Source organism: Bacillus rossius, chromosome 3 (genome assembly GCF_032445375.1).
Source record: "Bacillus rossius redtenbacheri isolate Brsri chromosome 3, Brsri_v3, whole genome shotgun sequence".
Taxonomy (NCBI): domain Eukaryota; kingdom Metazoa; phylum Arthropoda; class Insecta; order Phasmatodea; family Bacillidae; genus Bacillus; species Bacillus rossius.
In genome coordinates this window covers 9197949-9215092 of record NC_086332.1, presented here as the reverse complement: position 1 = coordinate 9215092, position 17144 = coordinate 9197949, and the positions used below count along the sequence as shown (strand labels likewise).

The 17144-nt window shown below is 37.5% G+C and overlaps 1 protein-coding gene across 9 annotated transcripts in view; it reads right to left on the bottom strand.

Moving 5' to 3' along the window:
- The window catches only part of LOC134530180 (protein unc-13 homolog 4B), a 150972-nt gene that overhangs the window by 18138 nt on the left and 115690 nt on the right, over positions 1-17144 (bottom strand). For 5 of the 9 annotated variants that reach the window (XM_063364820.1, XM_063364822.1, XM_063364821.1 and 2 more), the window contains 10 exons: positions 16679-16756; positions 12943-13149; positions 12317-12438; positions 11003-11155; positions 10765-10902; positions 10531-10582; positions 10290-10447; positions 8799-9015; positions 5433-5507; positions 3401-3508 (listed from right to left, as the gene is read on the bottom strand). In XM_063364820.1, coding sequence (XP_063220890.1) covers positions 3401-3508; positions 5433-5507; positions 8799-9015; positions 10290-10447; positions 10531-10582; positions 10765-10902; positions 11003-11155; positions 12317-12438; positions 12943-13149; positions 16679-16756 — 1308 coding nt within the window. The remainder of the gene's footprint in view (positions 1-3400; positions 3509-5432; positions 5508-8798; positions 9016-10289; positions 10448-10530; positions 10583-10764; positions 10903-11002; positions 11156-12316; positions 12439-12942; positions 13150-16678; positions 16757-17144) is intronic. The other 4 variants (XM_063364825.1, XM_063364824.1, XM_063364826.1 and 1 more) reach the window with 1 other exon arrangement.

The following is a 17144-nucleotide window of genomic DNA, read 5'->3' as shown; positions in this document are numbered from 1 at the left end:
CTTTTCGTTCCAGCACTTTGGTGATTTTTTAAGTCCATAGAGAGATTTTTTTAGTTTGTAAACTGTCTTTTCATCCCCCTCCATTCCATCTGGTTTTGCTATGAAAACTTCGTCATCTATATCACCATAAAGAAAAGCACTTTGAACATCCATTTGATATATTGGCATGCCCAGGTCATTTGCAGTCGCCAACAGAATTCTAAGCGTCGCCATCTTAGCCACTGGTGCATACACTTCACTTGCATCAAAAATGCTGAGCTGCTCAAAACCTCTTGCAACTAGTCTCGCTTTGTACTGCACTGGTTCTCCTTTTTCATTTCGTTTAATCTTAAATACCCATTTGCTGCCTATGATGCAGGCATCTTTTGGAGGTATAACTTCTGACCAGGTGTCATTTTCCTTTATAGAGTTCAATTCAATATTGATAGCTTCTTTCCACTTTTGCCTTTCATTGCTTATCATTGCTTCTCCGTATGTTTGCGGCTCATCTGCACAAAGAAAACTTGTCTCATATTGGCTCAGATACCTTGGTTCCTTTAGTTTTGTTCTATCCCTCAAATTACATGTTCCCACCTTTTCACATATCTTTCCACAGTTATCTGTTTCAAAGCCTCTGAATTCCTCTTCATCTGCAGATTCATTATTTAAGGAACTATGTTCAATCGTACTGCTTCCCTCTACATTTTCCAGTTGTATGCCTTCCGCTTCATCCCTGTAGTGCTCTTCAGTTTGGATAGGTTTGGTAACTTCGATTCCCATTGTTGTTGTTACACCATCTGGCTTGAACACTACATTTCTTGATATTTCAATTTTTCCTCGGTTCGGTACATATACCCTGTAGGCCTTAGCATTTTCCTGATACCCTACGAATAGTCCTTTTGTGCTCTTAGGGTCCCATTTCTTTCTTTTCTCTTTAGGCACCTGCATGTAAGTCTCTGTTCCAAAGACTTCAAAATGTTTGATTTCAGGAACTGACTTGAACCATAGTTCATATGGGCTTTTTTCTTTAACAGAACTCGTGCCTGTCCGGTTGATGGTGTATACTGCAGTATTAACTGCTTCCGCCCATAAGGTTTTGTTCAGGTTTTTGGCTGCCAGCATAGTCCTGGCTGCCTCCACAACTGTTCTTATTTCTCTTTCAACTTTCCCATTTTGCTCTGGGCAGTAAGGTGCAGACTTCTGGTGCCGTATTCCCATTTCATCAGTGATATTCCGCATTTCTTGACTGCACAGTTCAGTGTCGTTTCCCGTTCTCAGAATTTTTACTGGATTTCCGGTGTCGTTCTTAGCTATACTTAGAAAGTTCTTAATCTTTTCTTTAGCTTCAGATTTGAACTTCAAGAAGTAAACAAATTTATACCTTGAAAAATCATCTTTTATCAATAGGAAATATCTTGAACCTCCAATTGATGCTGTTTCCATCGGGCCACAAATGTCTGCATGAACGATCTCACAAGTGTCCGTCGTTTTGTGTTCACTTGATGAAAAAGGCAGTCTCTGTTGTTTCCCCTTCATGCAAGCTTCACAAAAGAAGTCCTCAGTACCTTGCACTTCTATGTTGTGGCTCTTCAGAATATTTTTGACCTGCTCTGTATTTTGGTGCACCAACTTTTCATGCCATATTTTAATGGAAGGCTTCTTCACAACACTCACCACAGCTGGGATTGGTTCACACCTAAACATCATCTTGTACAGCTTCCCCTCCAGAGTTCCAACAGCATACACTTTTCCAGATTTAGTAAGTTCACATTTAGACTCTCTCCATTCAATTTGATAACCTCTTCTCAACACTGCACCAACAGAGAATAAATTGAATTTGATATCAGGAACATATAACACATCTTTTATCTCCGATATTTGCCAAGAATTACCATCATACACCTCTACTCTCACAGTCCCTACCTCGTTTGCTACAAGAGTTGACCCATCACCAATTACAATATGTTTTTCACTATCCAGCTTGCACATGTCATAAAAAAAATGTCTTTGAGCACACATATGTTCAGATGCTCCACTGTCCACATACCAGCTTTTGTCATCCAGGCTTTCACTTACCATTGCAGCACTGATAAAAGCATTCAGATTGCCCCCCTTTAGTGTACGATGAGCAGGTTCAGAGCTATTTTCAGCTTTTAACCTCCATCTACAATCTTTACTGATATGTCCCATCTTTTCGCAGTAATAGCACATACGTCTCCCACCTGGATTATTAGTTTTCGATTTATTAGAATAGCAGTTTTTCTGAATGTGTCCTGCCTTCCCACACTTAAAACACTTTAATGGATTCGGCCTACCTTGATTTTTAGACAACAGGGCGTTATCCTGACTGCCCTTTCCAGAGATACGCTCCTCTTCAATCAACAGACGTGCACTTAACTCTGACAGTTTTTGGTCCTTTGTTGACACAGACTCCCAAGCCGACACAAAGTGTTTATATTCTTCCGGTAGTGATACTAAAATCTTCGTCATTAGCATTTGATCGGACAGCTTCTCCCCATGCTGCTTCAGCCGGACCACCAACTCTTGCAGTTTTGACAGGAAAGCCGCGACTCCTTCCCCTTCGTATTTTAAAGAAAAGAACTTGTGCTGAAGTTGATGCAAGCTTACTTCCGACTGCTGTTCGAAAATTGATAACAATTTATTCCACATCTCTTGTGCTGACTCGCAAGCCAAAATGTGCATCATTGGTCCTTCTTCTAATCTTGTGACAATTATTTCTTGAGCTTTGCTGTCTCGTGTCACCCATTCCTTTAATTTCTTCTTTTCCGTCTCGGTTTGTGAATCGTCATCCACCACAGTAGGTTTAAACTCCTCTCCAGACACCACACTATATAAACCTTTTGATTTTAACACGACCGTAATTTGAAATTTCCAAACACTCCAGTTTGATCCATTTGCCAATCTAATGTAGTTATAGTTGGATTCCATAATGGATGCCCGCACTGCGTATTTTCTTCTTCTTTTCTCAACACATCACTATCGCAATAAAACTGTGATACTTATTCAATAACACCAGTGTACTTTCATACGGCCTGGGCCCATAACCTGTTAATAGGTTATATTAAAACTCGGCATCTTTCTTAATATTGTGTAATTTCCTCTTTCTATTACACACATTTCTCACACACTAGCCATATTTCTTTTCTTACTTACTCTATTACAGTCGTACCAACATAACTTATTCAAACCAACACCAAAGTTACCTAATGATTTTATTGTTTCCAACAAATATCAACGCAAGAAAACGTTACTCCTCCATTATGCCACTAACTTTTAGGGAAAAAAAAACAACATAAGTCTAAAGATACGTTTTTAACTGAAATTGTCTTCCTGTTAGCTGTCAAAAATAAAAAATTATTTTATTTTCTGTAGGCACGATTCATAAAAAATGATCTCTCACCTCTGTCGTGACCTGGAACTTTTTCTCGTACACGTTCTCTGTCTCGCCCATTCCTTCCACCCTCTTGCTCATCTTATCAGCGTAAAACACTGAACACCTACAGATGTCCTGGAACCAATTTTTACAAACTTCTTAGAGAACCACCTAGCATTGACTAAACAATTGTATTTTTTATAAATTATTCGTTAGATTACTGATCATATCTTAAGTTTGGCAGTTTACCATATATAAAATTACGAATGCCAAATATTGGCAGCTATACTGGCAGGAATAGCAGTACACCAATCCCTCACTTAGCACGACTAATTATTTCCTATAAATGTTCGTGTTATTTTAAATCGTGTATTCTGAAGCATTAGTCTCCATAAATAGCAAGGCTAATTTACTTAATGTGTTCCAAAATAAGTAGGGGAATATTCTTTACTTAATATAAATCCGTAGGATAACACTAGACGATTAATATGGCACATATCTTTATAAGCCTACCATCGAATACTTTGTATAATAAATACAACACTGCATAATGTGAGATAGGTGGTTATGTACTTGAAGGCTGGTTAGCTTACCCACCCGAGCGTGACCTTCAACTCACGTCACGTACCTTTCCACGAACTTTCCAACTATCCTTTACTAGCAGTGAAACTGATATTACTGTCCGCATATTTACATTATAATTAATTTTTCAAAAATTAAATTGTTTATTCGCGTATTAGTTCATACCAATCCTGTCAGTCCCATGATTTTTTTTTTTTCCATTGCACCATTAATTTAACAACCTTTTCCACGTGAATCTATTCATTTCTGTACTGGTATCTAATGTCAAAAAACATTCCCGCTAGTACAACCAACATCAGACTTATATAAACTTCTGATAGAGTCATTTCGTAAGATTGTGCACATAGTTGACTTGCTTAAAACTATAGTGCAACCAACATTAGTGTGGCCTTCATGAAATTCTGCCCACCGTTTTATTTCTAGTTTTGTCTCAAATACTTGAACACGATGCATTACGCTTTCACTTGGAAGCCATGATTCTAATATGATTCCAACTGCAGGTGCTTGCGCACGTACAGTTACCGGCAGACGAATGGGGAGAAGTTGCTTTGTTCTTGTGCGTGTGAGTGACCTTCCTCTTGCTAGACTGAAGTTCATCACGGCCTGATCTGTGGCCAGGCGACAACGGTATGGCCCGGGGGCATTCACGCGGACGTAAAAACATTTGGTCATTTACACTCAATAGCCGTAACTGAACTTACCATAGCTGATGTTTGTACAACAGCTAATGCATAATCAGACCTGCACATGCATCTCTTCCCTCCTTCGTATACCCAACTGTATGCCACGGCACATCTGTTGTTTACCAAGTTGAAGCAGACTTCATGGCATCATACCTTACTTTCTTGCCGGTGGTGATTTCGTGCTAACTGAAATTTACAGACGTGCTAGTCAAGACTGGGGCAGTAAAAATTAACATTCTGCTTAAATGAATTAGCGCAATTTGAATACGTGCTATGTGAGGGATTGGTGTATTATGGCTTGCCACAGTGAATAGTACTGATAGCAATGCTGGTTGCTAGTTGGCTACAACTCTGCTCATGTTTTCACTATTATTTAGCAGGTGTGTTTCATTGTATGCTCAATTACATGAAATAGCAATCGAAATAGCATTTGCACATACAGAGGTTTTTAAAACCATTCACTTCAAGTTAGATATCACTCGCCAACAGAAGCATTTCTTGTGCTATTTGCTTGCTAATAATTTTTCAACCAAATCTATAGATGAAAAAAATAAATCACTTTATTTTTACTTTTACAGTAATTACTTTATAGCTTAGAAACTTTATCACGCAACAGTTTTACAAAACATCCCAATATGCAGTTAAGAAAATGCCAGAATTCGTAACTATCAGGAAGCCAATAGAACATCATGAAAATGATAGGAATTGCACCACATCTGAGCAACATTTGCTTTGATTATATAATTCAATCTTGTTTAGAAATATAATGCTACATTAAAAATCTAGGTACTTACATCAATTATTTTAGCCACAAATGTATAGGAACCTTCAATATCTGGCCAAGAAAGCTGATCCCAAAATATTTTTATCTGTAAAAAGAAAGAAAAAAAAAAACATTTAAATAAATCAACTCCAATATGAATATCTAATTATCAAATATACTAGGTTATACGACACACCTTTTAAATGGGGTGCATCTTGCAATCCATTGTATACTACCTTGCTTTGGAGTTTCTCATAAAATCAAGCATAGGGAAGGGTGGACAAAGTAGTAATACAAAATACAATAATTAGTGTAAAGATCAGTCAACAACCACTTTATTTGTGTTTTTCTCCGACACAATCTGAACTCACAAAATGCAAATTTTCTATTCAATAACTCAGATAGTTATTCATTAAAACGGGGAACTCAAAGCGCTGGCGTATACAGGTAATTGACTTGCGTCACTGTGCAACACACATAACACTCTGCAGAGCTTAATCATACCCCTCAGTAACCATTACTTGCAAGTCATTTATATATGCTGACAAAATTTACTCCATGCACCAAGCCAATCATTAGCGCAGATTAAAGATAATACATCAGGCGTGCGTGAAAACACAGAGAGCACTCTAGCGACCAACAGGAATACTACCAGAAAAACTTGCACACCATCATGTGGTTCACCGCATGGCAGTCAGTTCAACTAACAGTACCGCATGAGACCAGGCGCGTTCCAAAAACAAATCCACACACTGCTCGCGCCAGGCGGAGCACTTCGGGACACGAGACAAATGTGGCGATCACCACACAATCGTCACAGCATTTTGGTACTTTAAAAAAATTTATGCTGTGTCTTTATGTAAATAAAGTGTGATTCTATTTAGTCATTGTCACACTTGTGATGAAAATCTAATTCTAATTATTTCAGCACCACTCTAAACTTATATATGAAATGTTTAGAACTTTATCTTCTTTTTATCATAATCAACGGGATACCATTCACAGATAACATATGTGGTTCCGCGTTGGAGCGTCTCTCCCACTTGACCAAAAGCTGAAAATTAATTGTAAAAGGATATTACTGGATTATAAATATTAACAGTGTGTCTTCATTTGCCTTTTAACTAGTGATTCTAAGTTAATTTGGTATTTGAGTGTCAAGTTACAATTTGCAGTGAGCAAAAGACATAAAATTCGACAGTCTGTAACTTGAAGATAATCTAGTATTTGAGAATACCAAATAAATGATGAAACACAAAAAGGAATTTTGATTATTATAAAATCTGTTGTTTATTACACAATTAACATTTCCTATCGTTAGGGACATTCAACAGACATGTAGATCTTAATTCTCTCTCAATAGCTGCCACGAAGATCTGCAACGAAGTTCAAAAGTTGGTAAGAAGCAGTCTATTGCAAATTGTAGAATCATGGAACAGCGACTGCTTCAATCGGCCGGTACATGGACGACTTATTGCATGTAACAGCAATGACGAAATATCGGTGGATTGACTCGGTCGGTGGATTGACTTGATGTAGTAATTTTTTCAATGTAGCTGGCAAATTATCATCCTGTAGTCTGCGCCTTACACTCCTAAGTGAGTTTGTCCAAGTATGAATATCGTTGACTATTCACACTGATATTTTATACCAACTCTTCTTAATTCCAAACTTACTATTAGAAAAAAATTTTTGCTACGAATAAATTAATGTTTAGGCCACCCCTTATTACTTTGCCTACTTGAATCTTGGTACAACAAAATTAATGCCCTTATAACATGACAATGATTAAAATACTTTTTAACTTCTTCCCGTGGAATTTCACCAATTTCTACCACTCACAAGTAAAAGTGTCTTTAAATATGGAACTCAATATAAAAATTAAGTTTCCAAACTCTGGAATTCGTTGATAAAAGACTGGTCTTCGTGGAGGTTCGAAAAAGACTACAAAAGTTTCCAAGCTAATGTTCGCTGATATTTGAACTTCTTCCTGGTATGTACTGGCCAATCAACAGATATATGTAGATACATATATAGATATAGGTATATAGAAGAGAAATAGAGATAGAGATAGAGGTAGATATAGATAGATATATGTACAGAGAGATAAGACACATAAAGAGAGATGTAAATACAGTAGAACCTCACATATCCGACCATGGCGGGACCGGGCCATGGTCGGAACGGCCAAAAGGTCGGATATCCGTAGGAGCAAAAAAAAATGCCTTTCCTAGCTATACAGTTTGTACAGTAATACAACTTTATTTGTAAATATGTTGCTGTATAAATTTTGAACATTTACTGTTGTTAAATTATAGATTATAAGATGAATACAATGTAAGCAAACCTTATTTAAAGAATTCAGTAATGTATTTTTGTTTCAGTTTTGCCAAACTTGATTTTGCGGAAGTGTCCCTCCAATTTTTTTGCCCATAATACGTTACGTTACGTTAAAAAACATAGAACAGTACAAGATTATAGTACGAGCACATTCTACACCAACAATCACGTCTGACCTTACAGTTTGCGTCACTTTTTCAAGTCTGAACAGGCTCGCCAACCACGGAGACTAGGTCGGATATCCGGAGGAGTCGGTTGTGGGAAGGTCGGATATGAGGGGTTCTACTGTATATGTCAAGAGGGATATAGAGATATACATAGATAGATAAGAGAATTAGAGAGATGCTTTGTATGTGTGTAAATACTTCAAACAAATTACAAAAAAAAAAAAAAATTGGTTGTCTGTAAAGTTGGTTTACGGACGATAGTTTAACGTGACGTCATAACAAAACATAGATGAAATGATTGCATACTTTTATGAATAAAATTGAATAATTTTTATTGAATTATCACTATTTTGTATGGATACCAAGAAGGAGTGAAATGAAATCTACAATTTAATTGATAAATTTACTTTATTTTCACTCATTAATTCAATTATGTTTATTCCTTTAACGAAAAAATTATTGTAACAATAACTTTTATACATGTTTGCTATTTAACTTCTTCCAATCTGTGTTATTCTGTTAAGGATAGGACGATGATAGGAAAAGTAGGAAATGAATGGGAGTGTTTCAAGTTTAAATGTGCCTCGAAAAAGTCAAATCGATGGTTGTTCCAATCGAGTGGAAGAGAGACAGATGCGGGGCAAGCGTACAATGAGCATAACGGGACACAGCATAACGGCACATTGTGCGTAACGGGACACTTTTTCGTGCGTGCAGCCGGCGTTCATTGATTTATTAGACGTCACGTCAAAAAAAATGAATGAGGCATTGAAGCGCAAGCCAGGCAGCTAGTAATGACATAAAACAAAGCAAAGAGAGAGAGAGAGAGAGATATAGAGAGATATATATATATATAGAGAGAGATATAGATATATATATATATGCAGTACCTGGTAGAAGATGGAGAGTGTGTCGACGGCGGAGGAGCTGTACTTGACGCTGGTGTCTATGGGCACCAGCTGGTCCAGCTCCACCGCCTTCTCTATCCTCTGCAGCGCCTTGTAGAGCGCGATGTCCAGCCACTGGGCCACGCCGCGGTGGAACCACGTGTGGAAGTTGTGGACCGCCGTGCCCTCCTGCGACCCGGGGCCCAGTCCCGCGCCCAGCCTGCGGTGGGACACAAGCCCTCTAGTCACCCACGTCTGCGGGGCGTGCGACAGACCCAGACTGATAACTGTCACCAAGTGTAAAAAAAATTGGGGTTTGAGGAGCATTAAAAAGTTGTAACTTATGAACAATTAAAAAAAATCATATTACAAGAAAATTTATAACATGTCTAAAAAAAATATTTGATGGAATCTGATCTTTGAAAAACATAATGGCCAAGGTTATGGCATTTTAAAAGACATCATTAAAAACAGATTATGATTTGAAGCGAAAAAGTATTCTTGCGAGATGGTGTACAATATGTTTGAGAAAAATCTTCGCAAAATCTCCATGAGTATAATGCTATCTGAATGACAGCATGGATGCCCAATCATTCTTCATTAGGTTCATTAAGTAAATATAAATAATTTTCCCTAGTTTAATTTTGTGTTCTCACACCAAGAGTGTACACCATAGTAATTTTGGCCACCAGAAAACCAAGTAGAGAAAAGAAAGCCATAAAATGAAGAAGCAAAGTTGACTAATGCTTCCACATTGAAGACCATTCCTGGTTCGAAATCAAAGGCAACAGAATTTCCTCAATGTTCTCTTATCTCTATTTACGAAGAATTAAATAAACCAACAGCTCACTCACCGAAAAGCATTAGTGTTTACACTCACATGCATTTTTGCACAACACACATCTAGTACAAGGATACAAATGCTTATACACGCACTTTCACACACCAAATTTAGAACACAGAATAATTTTCAAAAATAAAATATAACTCACTGAAAGGTTGTCAGCTTAAAATCCAGCCAAACTAAGGAGAATATGTAAATTTATATTTTGTTATGGAGAAGTTACCTGTAGCTTAATTGTCTGTATTATCTATGCCATGAAAAATATTGGTGCAAAAATTTAATTTCTTGACAAGTTGATTACCAGTGTACAACAGTGTTAATTTCTATTGCTTGAATTTTTACTTCATTTCTGATGACATTTAAAATTTTATGTTATGAATCATACTTATCAGTTTGTATTAATTTGCCAAAATCAATTTTCAGTTTAATATAAAACATTTTGTATTTCATCAAATGTATTTCAAAATCTTTGAATCACACAAGAATTATCAAGTGTTATTGCGTTTTTACCACAGGACTATTCACCATCATAATAAAAACATAGAATTTATATTCAAGCTCCCATTTTGAAGTAAAAATTTAACTGTAGCAAGTTCAGTAATTATTCATATTGGTATATTTGGCTCGCTTTTGTCTAAACATATACTCACGCGACAAATCTCTGCAAGTCGAGGTAAAGCTCAAAGAGTGTAGTGCCCATGGTGATAGGTTCATTGTCATAGATGCCATCCTCCGGGCGTTCATTGAACTTGAGAGGTCTCAGCGTCTTGCACACGTCCATCACCACTTCCTTCGCCATCTCTGCAATCTGTTGTCAACACGAACAATATTACAGCAAAATGACTGCAAACTAATATGAATTTAACAACAGTAATCGATGCTCTAATTTACCTTCACTTCGTATACAGAGAACAATGTGGCTGCATATGAAAACCGAAGAGTTCTGAAAAAAAAAAGTGCAGAAATTTTATTTCAGTTAAAATTCTTAACAAATTATGCTATCATACATGCTTAATAATTAAGAACCATAAACTACTCTCCAGTAAGAACTTGATATCTTCAGAAATTAACTGATTCAATCTAAATGTTCACAGAAGAATAAGCATGATACAAGTGCAAACTTACGTAAAGAACAATTTGTCGTGGAAATCTATCGCTCTCTGCAGATCGCACCTCACCAACTGTACCAGCTTGATCAGTCCAGAGAGAGCGGACTCGTCATTCGCCGACTCCACATTGTTGGTGCTGGCAGCAGAGCAAAACCTGCAATGAACCTGCGCGTTAACTCTCGCTCAAAACTCGGGAGTGTGCGGTTTGAGCATCTCAATCACTCACTTTACTCATCGTCAAACAAATATCATACCAGTCCTCCGCTCCTTGCCGTACAGCTGCCGCGACAGTTCCGTAGATGTCGCAATTGGGCTGGTCTTCAGGGGTGTCCAGCCACCCAAACACTGACTTGGGAAACAGATCAAAGCCCTCTGGTGGCTTCAGTGCTGACAAATGTGATAAAATACTGTAACAAAAAATAAAGTAAATAAGTTACGTATATAGTAAATAGGTAAATAAATCTTTACCTGTTTCATTTTCATGTAAAATGAGTCACCTGGTAAACATTTTGACACATTGATTACAAAAATTAGGTTTTGTATAGTTCCCCAAATTAATTTTATTACACTTGAAAAAAAAAATATATATATATATATATATATATATATATATATATATATATATATATGACAGGTCATTTGAATAACTTTCAGACAAGACCTGCAAGGAAAAAATTCCTTTAAATTTAAAAGCCACAATAGTAGAGTAAATGATTTAAGTACAGTAATATAACTACATAGTTCTGATTAAAGTAATGATACAACAGCCTTAATATTGTAAGTCTGTTTCCAGCATTGTATTCAGAAAATTGGTAATGACGAATACAAAGGCATTTTAGAGTCTTCAAGAAGTCAACTACGCCTTCAATGAAACAAAAACATAGAACTTGTAAACTAGAATAAAGTAAGATTTCATGTTTTGCGCTGATTAAAATATTACAAATTGCCAACATTTTACCAGTATGTTAAAAAAAATTATGAAAATTTAATTACTTCTCAAGTCTAACTATTTAAGCAACATTTTTTTTTAACTATAAGTAATGCAAAAAATCAATCATAAATAGAAGCACAGACACTGAATCATGTCCTTGCCAGTGGTGTTGTGTCCAAGTGTCGTTATGATACCAGAGCATGCCGGAACTCAGCTGTATCAAAGGGAAAAAGTGATGCAGAAGTCACATCACTTGTCTCACATCAATGGAGGGGATCCAATTCTTTGAACGTTAACACCCAAATTTTTCACTGGCGAAGAACTTTGTGGACGTTGCAATGAGCAAGTGGGTTTTTCCGTCTTCGCCTTTACAATGCATTCCATTAATGCTCCATTGCCATCTGAATTAGCCATCACCATCTCTAATGATGCTTGAGTTGATGAGACCATAAACTGTTATTCATTATTCTGTTAATGAGCAAAACCAATTTTCTATAGTGGCAAGATTGTTTTAAAAGTATGAGTGGAATTTACAAACATGAACGGATGAGAAAATTTATTTTTTAGTAGATGATAACTGAATTTATTCATGCGAATCTTAGAGGATGTGTTTTGACTACTGCTTGAAAATATTCACCTGAGAACTGAAGACAGCTGCAGTAAAGTGTGCTTATCACTGGGTGTGAGTTTCCTGATCTTCCTGATGGCATTCATGCACGAAGGCATCAGCTTCTTCGCAGTCTCCCAGAACAGCTTGTCCTTCAAGATGTGCAAACTAACATTAGTTTTATACACTCCAAATACATCATTTTGAAAGTAAAATGTAAAATCTTTGTGATCATTTATTGTGAATAAATATACTACTATATATAATAAAACTAAACAGACAAAGTGATAACAGAACATAATATATTCTTGTATTTCAAACCATTTTCAATGTATTTCTGAGCATAAACGTACAAAGTATTAACAGAAAATAATATATTCTTGTATTTGAAACCATTTTTAACCATTTTTAACGTATTTCTGAGCATAAACGTACAAAGTAATAACAGAAAATAATATATTCTTGTATTTGAAACCATTTTTAACATATTTCTGAGCATAAACGTACAAAGTAATGACAGAACATAATATATTCTTGTATTTGAAACCATTTTCAACGTATTTCAGAGCATAAACAAACAAGGCGAAGTGCTCCGCTGTAGGAAATGTTCAGTTTGGGTGCTCCGTGTCACTGCGGAATGGGGGCTGTGCCCTCACCTCGTCCTTGTGCAGGGCCTTGGCCAGCCGCTCCAGCAGCGGCGGGAACACGGCGAAGCTGAGCGGGTGCTCGGAGTGCACGCCGGCGAACTCCACCCACCGGGCGAGGGCGGCGCTAGGCGCGCTCATGCCGCACTGCACCCGGTGCTGCGTCACGAGCGTCTCCCCCGGCAGCGAGAAGGAGCCGTCCCAGTGGTAGGGCTCCACCTGCCGCAACAGCCGCCCCCGCCTTTGAACATATATACTGTATAGAAGTCGCGAGTGGATAGGATTTACTCTACGTTTTTCAGGAGCGTATGATGAGCAGCTTGGGAACTTCACCGCTGCAGGGCGCTGGCGTAACGCCCTGTATAGTCTTAGGTTGTTATTTACACGTTAGAGCGCAGCACTGTCGCCCGCTGTCATTCCCCCGCACCCCCCACCCAACATTCACTGCAGCTCGAGGTCGTTCAACGGGAGGGGGAAGGGGTGTTTGAAGAGTTCGACACTTGTCCGCTAGGGACCACCACAAGTCGATGCCCTAGAGATTGTGGCGATTGCGGCGGTGAATTAACCAACTACATCAAACCGTATTAGAAATTTTAACCTGGGCTGGCGACTTCTATACAGTATATATATTCAAAACTCCCGCCGCCGTCAAGGGCCCCGCCTCCCCGGGAGCTTCACGAGACACTGCTATACATCCGGGTGGTGTCCGCTAACTTTAACAATAGCTGTGGTCGGACGGGTTAATTCCTTCACTCTTTTTAAGCAGTATTTTTACTAGAGTCAAAAGTACTAAAACACATTTTTTTTTCCAGAGTTAATTTTAGACATGAAACACCCAGTACAGGTTCTTCAAAGCACCCAAGGCACTTGCATTATATATTCATCTTCATTTCTCAAGACACCTAATGTTACAGTTGCCGCTGAAATATCATAGTTGTCCTACGCACGACGAGAAGACTGCGCGCCAGTTCGCAGACTTGCGCTTAGAGGCGACACCGCGCTGGAAGCTCCGGCGAGCGTCTTGGTGTGGCGCTCGCTGGTGCTTCCAGCGCGGTGTTGCATCTAAAATCAAGGCTGTGGACGAGTGCGATGTCTTCTCGTCGAGCATAAGGCTACTATATTTGAGCGGCAATCATTACATTATACACGCTATTCACTCAAGTGCTTTCAAGAATCTAGACTGGGATTTTCAATGCCTACAAATTATTGTTTAAAAAAAAAAGTTTAATCCATTTTCACTCTACTAAAAATACAGTTTAAAAGCGAAATTCGGATGCAGAACAAGTTACTCATCGGCCCTCAGCATATTCTTAATGCTTTTCGTAGACAGATACCACTCTGATATCTTGAGCAGTTTTCAAAACGCGTCGTTTTCGCCCGGGTAGGTAAGACCCTACACTGACTGGGCACATGAGCTCTAAAAGCACAGTGGCGCTAAGGGCGACACTGGCTCGAGCATCACATGCCTCTTCACCTCTAAGCGCTACAAACCAAGCTGACACATAGCCTCCACCTCTAAGTGCTACACACCGAGCTGACATACAGTCTCCACATCGATAACGCACATCTGTAGAACTTTATAAGTGGTGACCCTGTAATTTTATGCTGGAATATTAACGACAAAAGCTCACGCACTTCCCAATCTATACCAATACAATACTGTGTTTAGGATTTTGCATACCTAAAAACATTCTTGAAAACGTCAGTTTTAGCTTTTCTTTACTGTCCAAATAATGCATGTTAAAGACGAAAATATGGAATGAAACTTGAATATACAAGCAAAGTGGCTCTTAAATGATTTTAAATCAGATATGTTTAACAAATATTGAACAGTTGGCACAGGACGCGTTAACACATGGAGTTCTGCATGCGTTTTGGTGGCCACCTTAAGCAAGAGGGAAATCCACACATGTATGGGACGATACATTGAGGAACATTAGCACTTAACAAGACATTCCAAAAAAATCTTACGGGAGTTGCCAGACTAGGAGAATATTCAAAGCCCTGACTTCATCCAGCATGATGGAATATGCCATATATAGTTAGTTTACTGGAAAAATTTGGTAAGTAGGTACCTACTAGTTATTTTCTATCAACAAGAGACAAAACTGCATTGTCAAATTAGTTAACGTCATGCTTCAAGAAACCATTAATTACTTAAATATTTGGTTCAGAATACTTATACATTTTTATAAATCGCTACCACATAGTGTTCATTGATAACCAAGTGACTGTAAAGTCAAAAGTGGGTATAGCAAAAACTTTATATATATAATTTGTTTGGAAAAAATGTCACCCATTTAAATTTTGAAACTTATGTCGTGGGTGTTTTATTATCCAAACAAAGGAGTAGCTAAAAATATTTTAACAATATTGTGCATAAATGAAAAAGGAATAAAGTGATTAGAGCTCATTAAATTTATTGGCCATTCCGTGCGTTTTTGTCAGAAGTAGAAGTGTTATAAGATACATCCAAGCCTAGTGATAAAAGCATCATGCAACGCTTTTAATGGGCTGATCAGCAATGAAGAGAGAGCATTAATTTATATTAACTTGTAAAACTTAGTATTTTTAACGTGTTAGTCTTAAGCGCTTATTGATAGAGACCTGCAAAATTCGCGGATTCATTCGGTGATAGGCTAGAATTCAAACACATATACCTCTTAGATAATTTTGCTATTGGCTTACTGTTCATCTGGACGAATCTCAACCAGTTATAAACCCTCAACCAAAGAAGGATCGAATCACAGACAAATCAGCTGAGACGACTTACGAGTTGGCAGCCAATGAACTTGCGTTATTTGCCCGAGTGTACAGGGGTATGTGCAGTCTATCCTGAAGGCCATCGAAACCGCGAATTTTGCAGGTCTCTACTTATTGATAATGTGGTGCACGTAACAGTTGTTTTAGTTAACGGCCCAGCAGGGTCGCAAACACTGCTACAACAACATGCTAGGAGTGCTCTCAACTTGGTTGCACGCATATCGTATCCTAATGACGTCACAATTCTCTAAAAGAGTGTTGCAACACATTATTTTGACACAGATAGTCAGTACTATAAACACTGTTTAAACTAGGTTATCTGAGAGTCAGGCAGCATGCTTCTCTTGTTTGTATTGCAGTCTGCCTATCTGCCAGGCCTGAGTGATTCATCAGGATGGGCAGTGTCTGAAAGAAGCATCTTTAAAAATTGGTTTCTTGACTAAATTATTTCTAATAATGTATTTAATAATCCCCAGAACTTCGTAACAGTGGACCAAAAATCATTGGAGTATAATTCACTAAATAAAAAGCAGAAAATTAAGTTAAATGTAACAAAGACTTTATGCTCACAATTGGCACACATTTAAATCAACTAATGTCATAGTTACAGTGGTTGTTTTCATGAAAAAGAAAACTTATAGGTATATATTTGTTTTTAAAAACAGAAGTAGTTGTATTTACAGGAGAAATTCTAATCTGATATTAATAAATACATTGCATTTGCATAGTGTTGCTAACAACATTAAATGAAAATGTTAGATCAAAACTATAATAACAGTTATCACTACTCTTATCTAAGCATACTAATGAATACACACAAAATTCTATTGCAAAAAAAAATACTACAGTAATATAGTTATACTTAATTATATAGTAGGTATGTTAAAAAATCCAAACCACAAACATTTATTTTTCCTTCACCAGAATATCTATAAACATCAGAATGAGCTAATGAGTTAGTTTTCAACATTTATGTTGGATGTACCAGTTGGGATTCTTTTGGATGCGAAGGTATCAATCCATCACAAGACTCGCAGCTACCATCCTCATCATCAGAATAGTCCTAAAATAAACATATCATGCAAAAACACACACAAACTGGCACTTCGTTTAAAAAAATGTAAACACTATATGAAAAATATTTAAAATAAATATTTTTTGTAGGGGTCAAAATTTGTGATTATAATTTTAGGAGAGGTTCATAGTGATTGGACACTCTGATGTACTTGTCTACAAAGTTCTATAACACATACTGTTCATAACTCCTTTACGAATAAATTGAATATACAGTCATACCATCCAAATGATATGAAGCTTGAAAATAAGAATTTTTATTTTAGTAAGAGTTTGCCCACTATCTGCTTACAAATACAAGGAAAATTGTGAGAGTGAGAGTGTGGGTGGTGTCTTAGTCATGCGGGTCTAAGTTGTGATGGTCTAAGTTGTGATGG